At 50.5% G+C, this 15892-nt stretch overlaps 1 protein-coding gene across 1 annotated transcript in view; it reads left to right on the top strand.

Annotated features, from left to right (window-relative positions):
* RASA3 (RAS p21 protein activator 3) overlaps positions 1-15892 on the top strand; it is a 115726-nt gene that overhangs the window by 68748 nt on the left and 31086 nt on the right. Inside the window, exons 4-5 of the mRNA XM_037125672.2 lie at positions 2159-2253; positions 7172-7248. Of these exons, the coding sequence (XP_036981567.1) occupies positions 2159-2253; positions 7172-7248 (172 nt within the window). The remainder of the gene's footprint in view (positions 1-2158; positions 2254-7171; positions 7249-15892) is intronic.

Here is a 15892-nt window from a genome sequence, read left to right as displayed (position 1 = left end):
CCTTCCCTCCGGGACTACGAGACAATGTTAATGTGCTGGAGGAACGAGGGGCATCGTGACGGACAGAGGGAGACTAAAGGCAGGTGTCAGTGGGAGCGGTTGTCCTGATTCTCCGGACACCTTCACCCTCTCGCACGTGGATCAGCTTTTTCACGTTCGTCTTGTTTTTCAAACGTCCCATCTGTGCTGACGGGTGAGTCTCTCGGGGGCTGGCATCTGGAGCAGGCCTCGGTTGATCAAGTCCTCAGAACAAGGTGTGAAGACCATCAGAGAGGAAATCTTGTTCTCTGCTCACAGGAGGTCCCCGGCTGGGGCCCTGTGAAGTCAGACTGACGAGTACAGATTAACGAGAGAGAAACAGGCAGTGCACTGATGCCCGCAGTGCACAGCGTGCGGGAGAAATGCCCACAGTGAGTAACTCGGGGTTGGCTAGACTCGCACTGGTTCCGCATCTCGGCAGGGGAATAGTGCACTTCAGAGACGGCACAAGATGAGGGGAAAGGTTTCGGGCCCCCAAGGGTGGCAGGCAGTGGGACGGCACATATATGGGGAAACGAATGGAATAGGTTTTTTGTGCGGGGCCACGTTGGTGCCGACTGTCCATCTCCTTCGTGGCCACTGACACTCTGGTCAGTTTTTCCTTGTAGCCATATACGGGTAGTTCGGGTGGCCACCTTCTTCCTGAATCTGCTGGTTCTCGTTTGCTTCTGCTCAAGTAATCCTGATGCCAAAGTGGCGTTTTGGGGTGGCACATTCTGGACTCCCACCACACCGAACAGCAGGGTGTCCTCCTCCTTACTGAAATCTGTCATTGAGGAGCGGAGTGGGAGGGGGCCCTAGCAGGGTTTTGTGCGGGCCTTTGGGACCTCATTGCAGAGGGACCCCTGGGTTGAGGACATTTGGGGAAGAAGAAATGATGGAGGAAAGGCAGGGAAACAACCATGCACAGAGAATACGTAATGCATATATCAACACATGTACTTACTACATGTGCTTTTTGATTGAAATCCCAGCTCCTAGCACCAAGCCCGTGTGAAGAACGTAAAACTATGTAGAGCGTGCAGCCTCACACTTTGGGGCCCGCAGAAGTTCCCTGGGCCTGTTTCGAAAACGAAGGTGCCAGGACCCCACTCCAGAGATTGGTTTCCGCATCTGGGCAGGGCCCAGGGACGTCATTTGAGGACACTCTCCAGGTGTTTCTGTGTAGGTGGTCTGCGATCGCACTTTGAGAGACATTGACACATAGACCCAGGTGGGCAAAAGGAGGTTGGTGATTCATTGCAACTGCATCCTCAGTTTTTGTTCTTGCTGTGAACTAACCTGAGTACAGGTGTGCCACTGTTGACTGTGGGCCCGGTGTGCACATGTATGCACACAAGCTGTGTAAGCTAATATGCACATGTGTGTTATATAAGCTGACTGTGCACACACACACACAGCGTGCACATACTATTCCTATGTACATATGCGCACGCACTATGTACGCTAAGTATGCACACACGTGTATTCTGAGCTATAGCTCATACAAGTACACACACACACACATTTCTGGGAAGTCCTCCTTGAGCCGTACCGAGCATGCACTGCCCTGTCCCCACTTTGCAGCGTGGATGGCGATGGTGATGGGCGTGGCGTCTCTCACTGCCCGAGTGGCCCCGTGACTGCCCTCAGTGCTCCTCTCACATCCCCACCCCTCGCTCCTCCAGGTCCCGGGCAGTTCGCTGTGCAGATGCCGGGCAAAGCGGTTTTCTCATCTGGAGGAAATAACCCCCACCTGGTGCCCCCACCCTGCTAAAACCACCTTGGGTGACATGTAGGTGGTAAAAATGCTCGTACGAGGTGGGCCCTGTGCCTACTGGGCTGTGCTCCGGTGTGAGACCTGGAAGACCTGCGGCCACCATGGGCGTGGCAGGCGGTGTGTGTTCTGCCATCGGGGTAGGACGTGGGCACCTCAGGATGACATGCGGCACACAGAGGTCAGAGAGGAAGGAAGACAGTGTGGCATTATTGATTGATCTGATCATCTTTTTTGGATTATACCATTCGAAATGGCAGAAAAAATGGGGTGAACTTATGCTCATGAACCTCGGTGAGCCTCATTGTGCCTGGAGGGCCTGTTGCCCCTCCTGACTGCTTTTCCTCTTGCTGTTGGTTTCAGGGAAGGTGGCCATCCAGAAGGAAGACCTGCAGAAGTACCACAACAGGGACACCTGGTTCCAGCTGCAGCACGTTGACGCTGACTCAGAAGTTCAGGTGAGACCCCAGCACAACCTGTGGGTCACAGGGGGTCTTTGGGGTGGAATACACTCAGATTGTGGTTAAAGAAATAGGTATAGAGTTTTGGTTTTAACAGAATAATGGTTAGCAAGTTGTGTCCTTTTATGTACAGTAAGGATAGGCTTGTTAATTTTGTTTGTTCAGTTGGTTATTGTCATACTTTGCCATGCATGATTGAAGCAGCTTTAAAAATACAAAATATGGAAGAACAATAACATAACTGAGGGTGAAGAGACAATCTGGATAAGAAAACATGAAGCTGCGGAGTGAGAACAGCGCATGGAACCTCACCAGTGTCTGCGGGAGGTCACCAAATGTGTTTTCAAGCTCCCCGCACTCAGCAAAGAAGTGTTTAGAGCTTGAAGAAGTGACCTCTCCGAAGAGGTTCCAATCGTCTGAAGGGTCCTGGGCTCACCCCGGCTTGCCTGGGCAGCATGTCAACTGGGACTGAGCCCCTGTCCAGTGGTGAGAGCTACCCCCCAGCACTGAGGGTTTCTCTCCCGAGCAGGGGAGACTGCAGGGACCCAGGACCCTAACCCTTCCCCATAAGGCTGCCCTAGAACCTTCCCATAGCTCAGGGTCGCTCCCCGTGCTGAGTGTCCAGGAGCACACCTGAACACCAGTCAGGACAGTGGCCACATCTCCTCTCTTGTGACCCTGGTTGGTGTGATTTCCAGTTAAATCTGCTCCAAGGCAGGGGCTAGAACTCTAAGCCTGGGAGCACGGCCGGACAGCACAGCAGCCGCAGTGCTGAGACACTCGAGTGCTCTCCTCAGTGGTTGCTGTGAGACGCCAAGGCCTGGCAGGGGTGTGCGATGGCGCAGGGCCTCCGGCACAGGCAGGCCCAGCTCAGAGCTCAGTGCCCCCACTCGCTGGTGAAATAGGCCAGGGTGGGGCCTCTCCACGCCTCTGTCTCCTCATCCACGAAGCAGGGTTTTGTGAACAGCTGGGTGGTGTCTGATGCGTTGCCCTGGCCCTGCCTGGCATGTACCACTCCTGGGCCCCTCGCCCAGCATTAGAGGCCTGGCTGGCCCTCAGTTCTCATGCTTCTTCCTGGAATCTTGGCTTTGGCTGAGCTTTGAGAGTGCAGGCAGGGGGTTCAGGGTTTCTGCCTGCTGAGGCTGCGGGATGCACAGGCCCTGGAGGCCGCTGGGTTGGATCCACAACTTGAACAAAGAGGCAGCCAGAGGGAGGGGTTGAGGAGCCGAGCCAAAGGGAGGCGTTGTGACGGTGTTGCACACTTAATTAGTTCTGACCCAGGGGCCCAAGTGTGCTGTAAATTAGAAGACACTGTAATTACTGCAGAACCAATGACTCTGCCATTGAAAAGCAGAGTTCTGACAGTGAGATGAACACTAACACCTGGAATACAATGGGCGACCTCACCTGCTCCGGTGACTTGGAAGGCTCATCTCTAGACAGAAGGTTCCCGAAGTGATGGGCTGTGAAATGGTGCTCTGTGGCTGGAGCCACTCCTGTTTTTTCTTCTGACTCTTTCCCCCGTCACTTTTTTTAAGTGACACATCCTGTGGCACCGTCAGCGGTGGCCCCTGCAAGCAGCCGCGGCAGTCTCTGGCTGTGTCTCCCCCAGAGTTAAACTGGATTTTATTATTGGCAAGTGTAACTTTTCTTTTTCTTTCTTGCCTTTTTTTTTAACTTTTAATTTTGAAAGGGTGACAGATTCACAGGAAGTCACAGAAGGTACACAGCGGAATAATGATTAGCAAATGGTGTGCTCTCCTATTTATACTCCAAGACTAACAATAGTGAAGAAGGGTCCATGCTCCTTCACCCTGGTGCCCCATGGTAGCATTCTCTGTGCCTGGTATGAGGTCACAACCAGGACGTTGACGGTCCTGCGATACACAGAGCCCATTAAGATCTCACCCATGTTACATGCATGCACGTGTACCAGTGCGCACACACATGTGTATGCACACAAATCCTGTGCAAATTATCATGTGTGCATATGTGCATCCTGTGCAGATCATCACGTGTATACATTTGTGTAACTACCACCACAATCAATATCCAAAACTGCTCCCTCAGCACAAATCTCAGAAACACGGATGCATGTGTTCACTGTAATGCCGTGTGGAGTGTTTGCACTGTTCCATAACTAATGCCTTTGCACGGCCATGGACAAGTCCCTGTCCTTCTGAGCCCAGTCCTTATCTGCGTGACACTATACTGACTTCGTGAATTATGGATGGAAACACATGATCATTATTACTATGAGGAGAAGAAGGAAGAATGGCGTGTGTCGGCTGCTCATGAAGTCCCGGGCGCTGAGCGGCGTGCTTTGCCTCATCAGTTCTCTGGGTGCCCACCCATGAAATGGCCCTGCCACCGAAGGAGCAGCGCTGCCCCGATTCCAGCTGGCCTTTAAAAGTCCAATGACAATCTTTTCCCTACAGCGAGTTTCATTTTAAAATGTCACATTTATGGTTTTTAGAAGGGTAGAGGATGCTATCTATTTTCTTGAATCCATCTTCTCTATAATTCATAGTAAAAGGCATGTGTCTGAAAGAGTCACAAAACTCGGGTCAGCAAGAGACCAGTGAGTCACAGAAGGAGGGGAGAGGACAATTTTAAAAAACGGCTTGCTTCCTCCTGGAACTGATGTTTTTAAAGGTCTCTGGTAAATCACTTTATTAAAAAGAAGTAGTCACTCCTGTTCCTTCCCTGACCCTATGCAAGGAACAGAACTAGGCGATTGGCAGGAACAGACCTGAGCTGTGGGCTGTCCGCACAGCCAGTCGCGGCTGCCAACATGTACACTGGAATCTGGGAGCATTCCCTCCCTCCCATGGCTTGTGTCCTCCTTGGTGTCGGGTGGGCAGGGAGGCAGTCTCTTACTCAGCCACCAGCGAGTCCTCCCTCGGCTCCTCCAAGGATGCCCAGCAGCCACTGAGCTCTGCTGAGTGCTCCCGTTTGTTTTAGTGACCTTGGTCTGAAAGTACATATTCAGAAAAGAGCACTGACGGGCCATCACGGCAGCCCCCAGCAGCGGCCTCCAGATCATGTCTGAGAACCTGACTCATGTGGCAGACCTTCCTATGGGAAGGGTTTTCCAGACAGTCGGTGTCAGCAGTTGTCCAGGTACCAGGACCCAGCTTGAATCTTTCTAAGGGCTTAAGGAATTCCAGGAAGGAAAGGGCAAGGTCAGGCCTCCTTCCTGACCCTGCACTTGGCCTTGACGTATGTGGCTGAGCAGGTTGATGCTCAGACCAGGACGTCTGTGTCCAGTGCTCTGTGAGCTCAGACGCCAGCTGTGCAGAGGCTGAGCCCAGAAAACCCAAACTTCCTGCCCGTGCTGAGGTGTGAGGCGTGGCCCCCAGTCCCTCTGGGCGTCGGCATTTGTGGGCTGGGTTGTTTGTGCTGGAGGTGCTGGGATGCCCAGACCACGTGGTGGCCCCAACCGTCAGCGATGCTGAGTGACAACAGATGTGAACTTCTGAACCGCAGGTCTGTGAGTTAGTCTCTGAGGGAAAGTCCTTGTAGTTATGTATAGCGTTTGTATTGTTTTGTTCTACCCGCACCCTCCTCTCCCAAATCCCCAGAAAATAATAACAAAACAACTTGGCCGACAGTATCTGCCACCTTGGTACGGAAGTGTCTGCCCTCAGAGAGGAAACGTGAGCAGTCACAGGGTCTGCTGGTGCGGACGCGTTGTCCTCCGCTGGGAAAAACAGGAAACAGGACGGCCAGCCTGGGCGTCGGCCGCGGGGGCGCCATCTCACTCCAGACACATTCGTTCACTTCTTAGAAGCCCATTTAGAATGAATCAGTGGAATATCAGTCTGAATGGTCGCGGCCAAATTAAACCAAGAAAGCGCCCAGTACCTTTGAGAAGGCAGATGAGGAACCAGACTTCACAGGAGACAGTTTTGTGAGGTGTTCTTACCCTGTTTTTTAATTTTTTAGAAAGATTTTATTTATTTATTTTTAGAGAAGTCAAGGGAGGGAGAAAGAGGAGAGAAACATCTATGTGTGGTTCCCTCTCATGCACCCCCTACGGGGGACCTGGCCTGCAACCCAGGCATGTGCCCTGACTGGGAATCGAACCGGCGACCCTTTGCTTCAAAGTCCTGTGCTCAGGCCATTGAGCCACACCAGCCAGGGCCTTACTCTGTTTTATCACGAGCAGTTGTCCTGGGTTTGGTTTTAGAAGGCAGGTTGCCGATTGCTGTCAGCCTCAGTGTTCTCCTCTTAGCAGAGGATGACTGTGCCCACTCCATGGGACGTGCTGAGAATTATGGGACAGTGCGGGAAGTTCTAAACCCTGGCCGGTGCTCAGTGAAAAAGCCACAGGAAATCAGCTTTGTCAGTGTCATTGCTGTCACTTGGGGCATTGGCCTGGCCCCTTCAGAGCTTGCATGGTACTGAGGCCCCTCCCTCAGTTATTAGCCCTGAGGGTTTGCTCATGTCAGGGTGAGGTCAGCCAGAAGCTGGGCCCAGACCCATGGTCACCAGGATGCAATGCTGGTAGTCTGGTCCTATGTCCAGGACTTATTGCTGGGCATCCTGCCTGACCATCGCTCTTGTCCTCCCTGAGGCCACTCTGTCGTACAGGTGAGAAAAAGGCCCGAAAGGATAGTGTCCAGCCCTTCCCACAGCTGGGCAGTGGTTGGGCGCATTTGCCGCCATGTGTGCCCAGGCCCAGGCCGAGGCTTCTCGGTGCCCATCTCCCTGCCACCAGTGGAGCTGGGAGCCCAGTGTGCCTGATGGATTGGAACCTTTAACCTCTGGAAGTCACGCCATCCTCGTCACTGGGATCTGGGTGGGGGCCGGAGGGAGTACAGTGGATGCCACGTGGGGGCAGAGGTAGCCACCATTTGTGAACATTTTGTGTGATTGTTCCCCTGTGACCCTCTATCCTTGTGCCTTTCAGGGCAAGGTCCACTTGGAACTGAGGCTGAGTGAAGTCATCACCGACACGGGTGTTGTCTGCCACAAGCTGGCCGCGCGGTAAGACACGAGTTTGCCCCAGAATAGTAACTCTGACCCCTGGGAGTGGGGCAGCTGGTTGTTTTTCACACAAATGAATCAGATTCACCGACTCAATGGTTCCCCCAGATGACATCATTTTTAGAGGTTCTGGCATGCTCTTGATGCACTCAGTAACGCAGTGACCAGCCAAAGTTATTGTTTAGGCAAAGAGGTTGGTGTTTCACGCTGTTACAAATGAGGAACCAGGATTCTACTCTCACTTGCCCACGAGCAGGGTCTGGACAAAGGCAGTGAGGAGAGTCCCCCATTGTTTACTCTCCAAGGGACCTGTCTTGGCTGTCCAGTGCACATTCATCATCTGACGGTCAGTGTGGGCTGCAGGGCCGTCACTGTAGACCACACAGGAGGACACGGTGCAGTGACACAGCGCAGCATGTGCTAAAGGACATGGTGTAGGGCTCGATAAAAGACGGGGTATAAAAGACTTGAACATAAGCAGTGACACCATTAAAGTCTTAGAGGAGAACATTGGCAGGAAAATCTCAGATATTTCACACAGCAACATTCTTATGGATATGTCCCCTAGGGCAAAGGACATAAAGCAAAGAATAAACAAATAGGATCTCGTCAAAATAAAAAGCTTCTGCATGGCTAAAGAAAACAGTATTAAAATAAAAAGAGAACCAACTGTATGGGAAAACATATTTGCCAATGATACCTCAGACAAGGGTTTAATCTCCAAAATATACAAAGAACTCACACCACTCCACTCTAAGAAGACAAGCAACCCAATTAAAAAGTGGGCAAAGGACTTGAACAGGTACTTTTCCAAGGAGGACATACAGAGGATCCAGAGACACATGAAAAGATGCTCAATATCGCTAGCTATCAGAGAGATGCAAATTAAACCCACAATGAGATACCACTTTGCACTGGTCAGAATGGCCATCATAAACAAAGCAACAAACAACAAATGTTGGAGAGGTTGTGGGGAGAAGGGGACCCTAGTTCACTGTTGATGGGATTGCAGACTGGTACAACCATTATGGAAAACAGTATGGAATTTTCTCAGAAAACTAAAAATGGATCTTCCTTTTGACCCAGCAATTCTACTGCTAGGATTATAACCTAAGAACCCTGAAACACCAATCCAAAAGAACCTATACACCCCAATGTTCACAGCAGCACAATTTACAATAGCCAAGTGGTGGAAGCAACCTAGGTGCCCATCAGGAAATGAATGGATCAAAAAACTATGGTACATATACACAATGGAATTCTATGCAGCAGAGAGAAAGAAGGAGCTCCTACCCTTTGTATCAACATGGATGGAACTGGAAAGCATCATGCTGAGTGAAATAAGCCAGGCGGTGAAAGCCAAATATCATATAATCTCACCTTTAACAGGAACCTAAACAACGAAACTAACAAGCAAGCAAAATATAACCAAAAACACTGAAATAGAGAACAGGCTGATAGGGACCAGAGGGGAGAAGGGAGGGAATTTCAGGGGAAAAGGGGAAGGGTTCACAGGAACTAGTATAAAGGACATGTGGACAACAACTAAGGGGGGTTGAAATGGGAGGGAGGTGGGGAACACTGGGGCGTTGGGCTGGGATGGGAGTAAAATACAGAAAACTGTACTTGAACAATAATTAATTAAATGGGGAAGAAAAAGATGGGGTATAGAACATGTGTAGCAGGTGCAGAAGGTGAGAATTCCAGGCTCCCCGGGGACTGGGGAGTATGTGGGAGATGAGTTCAGCGAGGTTCATCCTCACTCCTTCATGATTTCTATTCCTCTTAAAGTAGTTGCAGGGCTCTCAGATTTTGTAGCCCTGAGGAGAGAGTTGCCCATTTTCTTATTTGTTTACTGGTTTATTCCTTGCTCTAAAAGGACTTAAGGCTGCTTAACACAAGCCTCACATAGAACAAGAAATTGTGTTAGTGGCGGGGAGAGAGGAAGGCCCGGGCTGAGTGGGACCTGGAGGGCGAACAGAGGTGGGCTGGGAGCCCTGGCCCCAGAGTGGCCCCGTCTAGCCCCACGGTGCCAGGTGGAGGGTGGAAGGGTCTGCTCCGTGTGTGATGCACCAGAACGCTGCAGCCGTTGCAGCTCTGTGTCTTACTAGGCTGTACGTTGTTAGGCTGTGGTTTCCAGGAACACAATCGTCTGAAGTCAGGACTGACTGTCAGCAGCAGCCGCCTGAAATGTGGGCGTGCAGCTATTTCCACATCCACGCCCACTGCTGGCACAGAAAATCCCAGAGGCGGGTGACTTGGAACTCGGGCCATGGGCTTGGGGTTCTGTTATGAAACACAGGAGTGTGCTGTGCACGTGGCCTCTTTTTTTGTTTTTTTTTAAGGAGCTTTGGTTTAGAGAAGATGTAAGAGTGGGAATCAGGAAGAATCCATGCGTCCCAGTGTTTCCTGGGAGGCAGTGCCTCTGGCCGCTGGAACAGACTGGAACCATGACGGCCTCAGGCTGCCTGGTGTGTTTTGGATCCTTGCAGACAACTGCTGTGTGGAGCGCATCTTGTTAGGACTGGGCCCCAGCAACCCTGCTTTTCCAACTGGGTTCAAATTCATGCAAAGGGATGAACTGTGCCTGTTCCAAAGTGCTTTCTTGAAGCTGTGTGCCAATGTGACTCTGTCGACAGTTTTCCTGCTCAAATACCCGTTTGAATGTCAGGATGTTAACCACCTACCTCACCGAGTTCTAGGTTCTGTCCCCCAGCGGTCAGCTGCACAACTGTTTTCATCAGCACTGCAGGTCAGCTTTCAGTCCCTCCCCCACGTGCACAGGAGGCGCTGGTACTGACGTTGTCGGGCCAGGGCCTCTGTCCCCACGCCGCCCAGACATGGCTTCCCTGTAGATTCTCACTCAAGCCCACCCTGCTTCAGCCTTTGCCCCTATCACCCTCTGCCTGGAATGCCCTTTCTCCAGATGCCCCTTAATTCAGGTCTTGACTCAGCTGTCCCCAAGGAGTCATCCCCTTCTGGAGCAGGCGTAGCCAGCCCTCTGGGCCCCTGCCCCATGCCCCTCCACACTGCAGTGGTTGATGATTGCTCTGTTCCGTGCATTTCCCCTGCTGTCTTCTGGACACTTGGAGCAGGGCCTGACGCCCTGCAGGTGCTCAGCGACGCCTGTGTGCTGGGCATGTTCCAGCGCATGTTCCAGGGCCCGTTCTGTCCAGCACAGCAGGAAGGGATCTCTGGAGAGGGGACAGGATGAGGCTCCCTTTCCCTGCAACCATTCTGTGACTGCCAAGCAGGGTTTGGGCCTGTCACACCCTTTAGTATGTGCACTGAAGCATACCCACTAGTATACACTAATACATACACTAACACACACACTAATACACCTAGTACACAAGAACTCACATGCTAATACACACACTAGTATGCACTATTATACACACGAGCACAGCAGTCCCCAACCTTTTTTGGTACCAGGGACCGATTTCATGGAAGACAGTTTTTCCAGGGACTGGGGTAGGTTGGGGATGGTTTCGGGGTGATTCACGTGTATTGCATTCCAGCTCCCCTCCTGCTGTGCGGCCCGGTTCCCAACAGGCCACAGATCCATACCCGTCCACGGCCCGGAGGTTGGGGGCCCGACACTCTCACATAGTAATACACATGCTGATACACAACTCTAGTACACACTAGCACATATGCTAGTGCACATGCCATTACACCGGTGTGCACACGTACACATGTTTATACACACTACATGTGTACATGTGTACTCACACCAGCACATTTTGCTCAGAGTCCTGGGGCACAGGGTCCACCCCAGGGGTGTACTGAGGGGGGAGGAGTGGGATTCCCACAGGGGCCTGTATTTTCTGGTGGAGGAACTCAGAAGTTTCTGAGGGGCCAGTGACTTTCCTTTCCTCACCTCACCTCCTCCTGTAGGTTGTTTTCCCTAAAGAACATTCTTTGCATACATAAAACTCAACCTTTTAAAGTGCATAATCGCAGTGTATTCACCAGGTGACATAGCTATCGCCACTGGCTGTGGTCTCATCCCGATGAGCAGGCACACCCGGCCCTCCCTGGGCCCCACTGATGTGCTCTCTGTCTGTGGATTTGCCTGGTCTGCACATTTTGCAGAAATGGAGCCCCACAGCACGTGGTACTTTGTGCCCAGCAGCCTTCACCCAGCGTGATGTCCTCCAGGGTTTCCGAGTTGAAGCGTGTGTCAGCACTTGGTTCCTTCCAAGGATGGATGCTGTCCCGTTCTATGGGGCACCACACTTTGTTAATCTGGCATCCATGGGTGCACGTTTGGTTTGTCGACACTTTGTGGTTATTGTGAATAATGCTGCTAAGGACATTCTTGTGCAAGATTTTTGTACAAACATATCGTTTTCACTTCTTTTGGGTATATACCTAGGGATAGAATGCCAGATCATATGGTACCTCTGTGTTTCACTTTTTGAGAAACTGCCAGCCTCTCCGCCGTGGTGGCTGCCCCACGTTACACCCACCCGCTGCATGGAGGCCTCTTGTTTCCCCACATCCTGCTAACACTTGTTGTTGGCCGCTGACTTTTTTATTGTAGCTGGGCTCGTGGGGGTGAAGTGGTTTTGATTTACATTTTCTTACTCATAATGACTGAAGATGTTGACCGTCCTCCCTTGTCTTTGTTGACCATTTCTCTATTTCCTCTGAAGAAATGTCTATTTAAGTCTTTTACTAATTTTAAAAAGATCTTATTTACTTATTTTTAGAGAGAGGAAGGGAGGGAGAAAGAGAGGGAGAAAAACATTGATGTTTGCAAGAGATACATCCATCAGTTGTCTCTTGCACACCGCCTACTGGGGACCTGGCGCGCAACCCAGGCATGTGCCCTCACTGGGAATTGAACTGGCGATCTTTTGGTTCATAGGCCAGCACTCAATCCACTGAGCCACACCAGCCAGGGCTAAGCCCTTTACTGATTTTTAATTGGGTTATTAGTATTTTTATTATTAAGTTGTAACAGTTTTTCATATATTCTAGATACTAGACTTGTCAAATATATAATTTGCAAATATGTTATGCTATTTTGTTGGTTATCTTTACTTTCTTGATAGTTTCCTTTGTAATACAAAAGTTTTAAATTTTGACGAAATCCAATTTACCCACTTTTTCTTTGGTTGCTTGTCTTATCTTAAGAAAGCATTTCCTAATCTGACATGATAGAGATTTACACTTATGTTTTCCTTCTAAGGTTTTTATGTTTTTAGCTCTGAACTTTAGGTATTTGATACATTTGGAGTTAATTTTTAGGTATGGAATGAGGTAGGGGCTAGCATTATTATTATTATTATTATTATTATTATTATTATTATTTTGCATTTGAATATCCAGTTGTCCCAGCATCATTTGCTTTAGGGCATTCTTTGCCATCACATTGTCCTGGCGTTTTGCTGGGAACCACTGGCTGTCACCGTGTGAGCTCACGTGTGGAGTCTGTTCTGATCTGTTGCCTTGTGTCCGTGTGCCCGTGCCGCACGGCCCCCGTCACTAAGGATTAGCAGTCACTTTTGAAATCAGAAAATGTGAGTCTTCCAACTTGGTCCTTCTCTTCCTGGTTGTTTGGCTCTTCTGAGCGTCTTTGATTTTCACGCGGATTTTAGGGTCAGCACTCTGATTTCTGCAGATGTGGCACCTGGCCTTTGACAGCGGTTGTGCTGACTCTGCACGTCAGTTTGGGGAATGGACAGTGTTAAGTCTTCCAACCCTTGACCGCTGTTTCTTTCCATTTAGTTAGGTCTTCGGTAATTTCTTTTAAAACCTCTGCTTTTGTAAGGTCATTACTAATGTCCCCTCCATTATTACTGATTTTAATGATTTGACTCTTCTGTTCTTGGTCAGTGTAGCTCAGTGATTATCCACCTGTGTGTCATGGCACACCAGGTATGCCACGAGACTATAAAACATGCTGTACCTGACTGTTCATTCGGGGCACAGACCTCTTTCTCTTTAGACTGTCAAATAAAAAAATGACAGCAGCCAACACAACAATAGCCATTTGGTCTGAATGAATCAAAATTATACCTAGTTTTTTTTAGAGAGATTGGCAAAAAATGTATTTTTTTGGTATGTTGCAGAATTTTAGTAATTTGTTTATGTGTGCCATGAGAATAGCAAGGTTGCAAATCACTGATCTCACTAAAGACTTGTCAGGTTTGTTGATTTTTTCCAAGACCCCATTTTGGTGTCACTGGTTTTTCTCCATCGCCTTTCTGCTCTCTGTTTCACTGCCTCTGCTCTAATCTTGATTATTTCGTCTTTCTGCCTGCATCGGGTTTAGTTTTTTTCTTTGTCTGGTTTATTAAGGTAAAAGGTTTTGTTATCAATATGAGGTCTTTTTTTCTTTTTTAATGTGGTTGTTTATAGCTACAAATTTCTCAGTAACATCACTGTAGTTTTTATATATAGTTTTATTTCTTCGCACTCTTGAAGTCTGTTTCACATGCCCGAGACTTCCCATGAACAACTCTGAGTCAGGATGGGACGGGGAACAGTGCGCGCCCACGGCGGTCAGGTGCAAAGGCTCCGGACCCAGCCTCCTGGTGACCGAGGTCAGCAAGATCCTCCCTAACTGTGACACTGGGCGAATTGCTCATGCTCCCTGTGTGTCATCTTCCTTCTGTAGGACAGTAATAGCATCTGCGCTGGCATTTTCCCAGGATGTAGAAAGGAACCCAAGCAGTTATGTATGTGGGTCCTCCCCCTGTGGCCTGGTGTCCCAAAGGTTACCAGGGTCTTGGGCCGACCCCATGGTAGGTGATGGGCTCAGGAGAAATTAAGAGCTGGGGTGATGGACCACTGAAGAGAAGCCAGTCTGGCAAAGGCGAGCTCATTCCAATAAATAACCTTCCTGCCTAGTGTGAGAATCACCGCGCACCTCCCTTCTGCCCAGCAGCACTGCGACTCGTTCCCGCTTTGCTCACTAGAAAGTGATGGAGACGTCGCAGGGCCTGTGCTCAGAGCCCAGGGAGTGTGCTTTGCCTCCGAGTCGTCATTCCCTCCTCACAGGTGTGCTAGTTTCCCGAGGCTGCCTTAGCAAAGTACCACAATCTCAGTGGCTTAAAGCAGCAGAAGTCGATTCTCTCCTGGTGCTGGAGCCCAGAAGTCTGCAATCCAGCTGGGCCATAGTCCCTCTGCAGGCTCCATGAGAGGGTCTCTCTCTTCCTCTCCCAGCGTCTGGGTCTGCGCATGTCCCTGGGCTGCTGGGACATCACGCCAGTCTCTGCTCCATCTTCATCTGGCCCTGCGTCTGTCAACCTCCCTCATATAATGTCACTTGTCGTTGGGTTTAAGACCCACCCAAAGTCCCGGATGATCTCATGTCAAGATCCTTAACTTGAATGTCTACAAAGATGCTTCTCCAAGTAAGGTCCCTTTCACTGATTCCAGACTGACGTGGACACATCTTTTTTGGGAATACCACCCCACAGGTCCTCCCTGGGCTCCCCTCTCCTCTCCCCTGACCCGCACAGCCTCTGCTGGGGTCCCTGGGGGCCTTCTGGCTGGGCCAAGGTCTCTTTCTAGGCCTTCCCTCTCCCCACTTCCAGCGCACCCCTCTCTGCTGCCGGGTCCACCCTTCCCCGCTGGCCTGAAGAGCAAACTGCTGGTTGCCCCGTGAGTCCTTGAAATTTCTTTTCTGAGGTTGTCCATTTCCTACAAAAGCCCCTAATTTGGGAGGCTGGAGGCTCCTGCCCTTACTCCTTCCTGCTCCTGAGAATGGATATTATCTGCAGGCTGTGCAGCTGCAGGGCAGGAAGCCCATCACCGGTTCCTTCCCTCCCTGGATTAGCCAGTGAAAGCCTTAAGAAATGGGATATGTGTACAAAATAAGTAGCAACAGAGGGTTTTCCACCTGGGCTGGGCCCACCGGTGCAAAGCCTCCTGTGGTTCTGTGGCGGGAGAACCTTCTGGACGTGCCTGTAGAAATACCTTTTTTGCCCCCGCATCACAGCTTTTCCTGGTCACAGCTCACCTTTTTGTCTTGTTTCCCTCTCTGTGTCCAAGTCTGTGGACCTACCTGGTGCCTGATTAAGGCCCAGGCTGTTTGGTGACCCACCTTTCTGAGTGTTCTCAGGAAGGACTTGGACATGTCCTTCCATGGACTAGGACATGGACTTGGCACCTACAGACCCCTGCCTTGGACAGTTGCCTGTTCCTGCCTGTCCACACGAGAGTGGCTTCTCTTTCCAACTAGATTTCAAGCTGTGAGTCAGGTCCTATCTCATGATTCTTTTTTTACTTCCAACAAAGATAAACACAACTTTTAATCATTCATTCAGAAATACTCGCCGACTCCCTACTAAGTGCCGTTGCCACTGTGCTAGGCCTTCCACAGCTTACGATCTAGAGGGGGAGGCACGTTACCACATCACGTTCATAACACGCAACGTTCGTTTCTCTGGGAAAGCCCGGAGAACGTGAGCCTGGCGGCCAGGCTGCTACGCGCAGTGCGGAGGCCCGGCAGCCGTTTGTGGAGCGGCCAGGTTTGACCCGTGTGACCCGGCAGTGTGCCGGGCCGTGGGGTCTGCACCAGGTGAACAGAAATCCTGTTGTGGGTCAAAGACGAATTGTCTGTTCGTGGGCATTTCTTCGGACCCTGATTCTGTGCCTTTAGAGCACCGTGTGCACAGGAAGAACA

This window comes from Artibeus jamaicensis, unplaced genomic scaffold (genome assembly GCF_021234435.1).
Source record: "Artibeus jamaicensis isolate MK-2021 breed Jamaican fruit bat unplaced genomic scaffold, CSHL_Jam_final scaffold_833, whole genome shotgun sequence".
NCBI classification, from domain to species: Eukaryota; Metazoa; Chordata; class Mammalia; order Chiroptera; family Phyllostomidae; genus Artibeus; species Artibeus jamaicensis.
Note: the sequence above shows the minus strand (reverse complement) of the source record. Positions and strands in the feature narration are given on the sequence as shown.